Source organism: Patagioenas fasciata, chromosome 7, assembly GCF_037038585.1.
Source record: "Patagioenas fasciata isolate bPatFas1 chromosome 7, bPatFas1.hap1, whole genome shotgun sequence".
Taxonomy (NCBI): domain Eukaryota; kingdom Metazoa; phylum Chordata; class Aves; order Columbiformes; family Columbidae; genus Patagioenas; species Patagioenas fasciata.
The window spans coordinates 36605175-36611930 of NC_092526.1; the positions used below are offsets into that span (position 1 = coordinate 36605175).

General features: G+C 50.9%; 1 protein-coding gene across 1 annotated transcript in view; it reads right to left on the minus strand.

Moving 5' to 3' along the window:
* The window catches only part of SLX9 (SLX9 ribosome biogenesis factor), a 51043-nt gene extending 45172 nt beyond the window's left edge, over positions 1-5871 (minus strand). The window contains exons 1-2 of the mRNA XM_065840954.2: positions 5560-5871; positions 3772-3880 (exon numbers count right to left, since the gene is read on the minus strand). Of these exons, the coding sequence (XP_065697026.1) occupies positions 3772-3880; positions 5560-5694 (244 nt within the window). The 5' untranslated portion in view covers positions 5695-5871. The remainder of the gene's footprint in view (positions 1-3771; positions 3881-5559) is intronic.
* Positions 5872-6756: the final 885 nt, after the last annotated feature.

Genomic DNA, 6756 nt, shown 5'->3' on the forward strand with positions numbered 1-6756 from the left:
GATCCCTACTACACGTCACCCCCAAGCACTAACATCATCTGAGGCTTTCAAAGAAGCATTTACCTTTCTCCACAACTTGCTTCTCCAGCTCTCGATCACCCCCACAGTCTAAGGCATTCAGAAGAACTGGGATATGGCAGGGCACAGTCAGCTCATGGCAGACACAGGAAGGTAACAACAAAGTGAAGTACATCTCCTCCAGCTGCTAAACTAACAGTCCTCATTTACAGAATCACAGAATGTCAGGGATTGGAAGGGACCTCGAAAGCTCATCCAGTCCAATCCCCCCACCGGAGCAGGAACACCCAGATGAGGTTACACAGGAAGGTGTCCAGGCGGGTTTGAATGTCTGCAGAGAAGGAGACTCCATAACCTCCCTGGGCAGCCTGGGCCAGGCTCTGGCACCCTCACTGAGAAGTTTCTTCTCAAATTTAAATGGAACCTCCTGTGTTCCAGTTTGTACCCCTTGTCCTATCATTTGTTGTCACCAAGAAGAGCCTAGCTCCATCCTTGTGATGCTCACCCTTTACATATTTATAAACATTAATGAGATCACCCCTCAGTCTCCTCTTCTCCAAGCTCCAGAGCCCCAGCTCCCTCAGCCTTTCCTCACACGGGAGATGCTCCACTCCCTTCAGCATCTTTGTTGCCCTGCGCTGGACTCTCTCCAGCAGTTCCCTGTCCTTCTGGAACTGAGGGGCCCAGAACTGGACACAATATTCCAGGTGTGGTCTCACCAGGGCAGAGTAGAGGGGCAGGAGAGCTTCTCTTGACCTACTGACCACCCCCCTTCTAATACACCCCAGGTACCATTGGCCTTCCTGCACATAAGAGCCCAGTGCTGGCTCATGGTCATCCTGCTGTCCCCAGGGTCCCCAGGTCCCTTTCTCCTAGGCTGCTTTCTAATAGGTCATTCCCCAACTTATACTGGAATCTGGGGTTGTTCCTGCCCAGATGCAAAACTCTACACTTTCCCTTGATATATTTCATTAAAGTTTTCCCCGCCCAACTCTCCAGCCTGTCCAGGTCTCTGGATGGCAGCACAGCCTCTGGAGTGTCAGCCACTCCTCCCAGCTTGGTGTCATCATTCATTTACCTCTCTAAACTCCTGGTGTTAGAATAAAAAGATGACAGAAACCCAAAGTCACCTCACCTTCTCCAGAGAGAACGAAGCAGAACAGTTTGTCATGCACACAGATACCTTTACAGCTGGACAACACATAAAGAACTTCTGCAAAAGCTGCCTTGAGTGCCCAGGCCATGTGCAAGAGAGGAAGGAACGACGCAAGCAAGTCAAATAGGCAGAGGATGGACAGAGAGAAAGCAGGGAGCCAGAAAGTACACCCTAGGTGTAGAAGGAGGACAAGGAACCTGAGAGAAGTAGTCAGCTAAAGATATACCATCAGTCACCTAGTCATCCCTCTGCTGATCCAACCTGCCACCATCCTCTCTTAAGCAGTTTACGGGTGTGCTGACAGAGGAAGCCACAAGCCACTGTCACCACCTCTTCTTCCTTACTTTTTCAGCAGCCTCTCAACCCTGCAAATCCTTCTGGTCCAGCTCCACATTTGTCAGCTTCAGAATGAGCAGCAAGCCCTCCAGCTCACACAGCTGTGGTGCTTGCACTCTGTCAAGACAAAAAATCAGGTCCCCTAGTTCAAGCACAAATCCACAATGTGAAAACCCCAGTGGAGAGAGGAACAGAGTCAGAATAGTAGGAGGAAGATCAAGTGTTTTACCCAGAAATATATTATGCAGATAGCTTTGACCACAGAAACACAGCCATGGAGTGGGATGCTGGCTTTCTGAGAACTACACTTTCAAAAGCAGAGGGGTGCAGGGTCTAAGACAGATACCAGAGCCAAAATCCATAGCTGCCAGCTGGGCTTGGTAATCCAGCAGAGCATTTCCTGCCAGGTTCAAGCCATCTAACTGCTCCCTGGTTTCACCCATGCCCTGCAAGCCTCTTCAAGCCCACACTGAAGTTTTCTAGGCTGTCCCTGAAGTGTCACCAGCACAAGGCCAGATCGTAACACAAAACACAGAGATAACAGCAATCTCAGATACTGTAAAGTAATCTTAGGTAATGTGAGGCACACATGCATGCACACACATGGAGGACAAATATACCAGCTATCTCAACTACCACATAGCATCCTTGACAGAAAAAAAAATCTTCAGCCGTAAAAAGCACAGGAAACATGAGTAAGCCTACCCACAGTCTGCCAATTTGATCTTCTCAGAGCTTGAAAAGCAAGTGGGAGAGAAATGCTTTTTTGTCTTGCTATTAAATCTTAAAATAACAACGTGTAGGAGAATCCTACCCTCCTGCCCTGTGCACTGAGCTAAGGGGAGATGGGTAGAAGGGGGAGGAAGGCTGGAATCAACTTGAATTTCCTGCTGAACAGGCTCTCAGCTGACCAGAGATCCCAGGAGACAAAGCACATCTGCCTAGAACCTCTTTTCGAACTCCAGGGTGTCTGCCATTGTATGCACAGCCTAGTTACAGTTCACTGAATTAGCACAAAAAAATGAATTGATTTCCATAATGAAAAAGCCTCCACATGGCTCCAGTATGATACAAGAAGAAAGGGCACAGCAGTTTGGGAAGATTGAAAAAAAAAAAAAAAAAAAAATCAAATCACTTTTTGCCTCATTGAATTGCAGTTTTGAGCCCCCAAATGAACAGCTATTTTTAGCTGATCATCTGGAAAGTGCGAGGGAGCACAAAGCATTGGGGTCAGCATCACTGCCTGCAGGAAGCCAGCACGCAGCCTCAAGAGAGGGTTAGACATAGTCAGGCACCGCACATCTGCATCATCAGCACTGCGCAGGGACCAGCAACACGGGTCTATTTATAAACCAGACGTGTACAGCTGTAGCCTGCAATGAAAGACCAGGATTGCAGGCTGTCAGCCTTCAACAACACGCTGTCTAATTTAATTAAAGAGATGGCTACGTTCACATGCACACATGTCCTTTTCCCAGGAGAGTTACAAACAATGAGCTCAGTGTTTTGAAAACAATACATTTTACGAAGGTTTCTGTGCAGAGGGCAAGCATCTCCAGCAAATGTGTCCTCACACAACCTCCCCATTCCCTCTCTCTGTGAACAAATGTGACCGATAGGCTATGGCTGCGACATTCACCACTGCCTGGGTAACCACCAGCCCCCAGGTGGCTGCTTGGTTTGTTAGTAGCCCTGTACATGAAAATAGTGTCACCACAGCGGTATTAATTTGCATGGAGGGAAGAAATTAATTTAGCTTGCAAAGGAGGTATTTGGGTGTCACACGCATCTTCTGCACCAGGACAGGCTCCTGTGCCATCAGTTTTCATTCAGAGAGGTGAAACCTGGTTTCAGATTAAAAGCTCCGTCTGCCACTAAGCAGCTAGAGGGAGCATTTCCTTGTTGTGGGACTAGAAAACAAAAGCCTCTATTAATCTCCTCCCTGTTCACACTCTCCTGATACTCCCTGGTGAGCTGGACTCTCCTGCCCAGTAGTCCTTGAGCCAGCTGCCTAGCAACAGCAAAGGACAGGAGAGCGCTGGCTGTAATCAAGCTGCCATGGGTAAAGCACTGCTCAGGAACAACAAGCTGCTTGCTGGCAAAATACCGGGGTACAAAAGGCAGCTGCCCTCGCAGGAACATGGGAAGCTGTGTTTGGGTTGAGATCTCCTGGGCTTGTTTCTGACGGCCACTGCAAATACAGCCCCCAGTGTCTCTGTTCACAACCTAACGTGGCACTCATTCAAAATATCACAACAAACCTGTTCTGGAGGAAATGATGCTCCTGGAGTCAAAGTCAAGCGTCTTTACTAGAGTATCAGGGTCAATCTTCAGCCCGGAAAAGACACCAGAAGATGAGAGGTCCCAGTCCTTATCCAAAAGAAACATTAAGCAGGAATCAGTACAACCACCACCGGGAAATATTCATTTTTAAAAAATAAAATATATATCTACTTTTCTTTTAAATCAAACCCAGCACCACCCAGACAGGAGCCGGGCACACCTTCCAGCAGTGGCGTGCAGGTGCCTTTCTGGAGCAGGCAGGGGTAGGCAGGTCACCCCACTGGCCTGGCCCCCCCCAGGCTCTTGCATCCAAAAAGAAGTTTCACAGTCACGTTTTGACTGTTCTATTCCTAACAGATTTCTATCTCAACTCAACCTCACCTCACTTCAGTTAATTCAGGTATTACTCGCAGCACTGCGAACGGCATCTTCAGAAACAGCCAGACGTATTACAGGTGGTAAGCGCGTAACAATACAGGTAAGGAACAAATGACCACATTTAGGGGCTTAAATCAATGGATGTTAAGCAGATTCAGTAGCTATTATACTAGCGACTTACCAAATCTTCAGCATCTTGTTCCTTTAAGCATACAAAATCTCCCTAAGTCCTCAGCTTTGCAGTAGCTTCTCTGGTTCAAAAAATTTATTAGGCAGCAGTATCTCCCAGCACCACCACACAATTTCTGAGTGGTACGAAACCAGCTGTATTTGGCACAGCTAATTCCTCCCTCCTCACAAGAGAAGCTATAGCTCCATAAAAACCATTTACAGCTTCTCTGTGTCCTTGCTGTGAGGGGGCTGGAGGAGTCAGCCAGCTTTAACCTGAACTGCGTGTTAATAGCACAGCTGGTGAAAGAGACATGGTCTTAAATCCCCTCAATGACTGCGTGGAAACTGACAGCTCATCTCCACCTGCCCTCACCTGAAATTGAACAGAACCACTGCAAAAACAAGCTGGGTGGCCTCTTACAGCGCTGCTCCCAGCACCCACTGGTAATGACCCCCACACTAAAACTGGTTATTGTGCTTGGTTTCTCTGTGAGCATGGTCAACACACATGTGTTTGCTCCTTGGTCATAGGTACCAGTGGCTGAAATAATTTTGCACACGTGCTTACTTACTGAGAGCCTTGCCACTGACCTCCCTGTTTGGTTTAAGCAAAAGTTACCCAGGTCTGTATGTTACAAAGTCATTTGCATTACCCTGGTGCCTGTATTGTAGCAAGCATGCTGGTTATTTCTCCCCAAAGTAAGAAATTCCGGATGCCAAACACCCACATTTTGTAAAAAAGACAGATTTAAAGCCTTAAAGCCACTGAGCTGCAGCGCTGGCACCCTGTCCCCATCAGCAGGCTCTCCTCGCTGCCTGCTCAAGGCCTAGGATGCTGTGGTGGCAGCCCCATGATGCTGGCAGCTCCACCATGGTGGCAGCTCTGCCATGGCTGCTGACAGCGTGGAGTACCAATAGCCCCAAAAACCCACCGGGGCTCCCCCGAAGCACAGGCTGCACCTCATGCTGGAGCACTGAAGCCCCAGGCTCCCTTGCTTTGCCCCCTGGCTTGCCACACGTTCCCACGCGTGAAAAGCGGCGTGAGAGACACGCAGCCGCCCCGCAAAGAGCGTCACAGCAGGCTCACGGCCGCAGGAACAGCGGGGGGTCCCTGGTGTCACCCCACGAGCTGAAGAACCCGCGCATGGCGGGCGGCCCCTCACAAACCGCGTCCCGCCACCCCGAGCCGCCCTGCACCGGCCCCGCTCCCGCGCTACCTTGCCGGCCGGCGCGCTCCAGCCGCCCGCAGCGGGGCCGGGCTCGGGGAGCGGCGGCGGCGGCGGCGGGTCCCGAGCGGGCCAGGGCCGGGGGGCGGCGCGGTGGAGCCGCGGGCGCTTGGCCTTCCCCACCATGGCGAGCGGCGCGGCGGAAGGGGACGGGCCGGCGTGTGCCGTGCCGTGCTGTGCCGCGCCCGCCTCCGGACCGCCCCCCGCTCGGATAGCGGCTGCTCTGCGGGGAACCGGCCGCGGGGGTTGCGGCTCTCGGGGAGCCACCCGCGGTGGGCAGAGCCCAGGAAGCGCTTCCGCGGCTGCGTCAGCCAGAGCGCTGCAAGGCTGTTAACTCTGAAGCGTAATGGTGGCGTCTGAAACATCAGAGGTCCGCTGCCGGTGACTTTGCTGGGCAGCCCGGGGGTTGATTGCCTTCAGTGGGGCTCCTGGAAACGGCTGGAAGGTGTTGGGTGTGCTGTCGCGATTGAGACAGACAAACGACATAGACCATGTTCTGAAGTACAAACAGCAGCCTCCATTTATTGCCACAAACGCTTTTTTAAATAGTCTTTACCAGCTCATGCGTGTTTTTGCTATTGGTTACAGGCTGCAATAGTAACGTATCATTGGCTAAGTTTGCTATTGTCAGTGTTACTCTTTTACTCCCTCCTTTCTCACGGGTACACCTTAATATCTTCAAGGTCAATCTCTGTTCCCATGTCCTCCATCAGGGAATCCACAGACCCACCACAGTCCCCACAATATGCTTAGACTAAACCCAGAGACCCTGTGACATAGTTTAAGCCCCTGGAAGAGGTGAGGCCTCTTGGTAGCATTACCCAGAGACCAGGATGCCACAGCAGGATAGAAAACTGAACTGTGAAACTCACTGGCAAATTATTTCCATAGTTACGACAGCAGAAAATACCTGATGAGCTCCCGTGGAGCCCAAGCACATGTTGGACTCTGCAGTCATGGACCCAGGTGTGGACCCCCCAAAAAAGAGCCTCAGCCCTTGCTGTACCTGCCCATGCACACAAGGGGGTGAGGTGCAAAGATGCTTCTCCCCTCAAGTGAGTAAAACCTCCAGCCTTGGGACCCCCATGGTAGTTTTGCTCTTTAAAAGCTCCCATGGGTGCTCTGTGTTTAAGTGTCTTTATTTTCCAGCTGGCCTTTCTCTGCCCTCTACAACCCTCTGTGAGATGT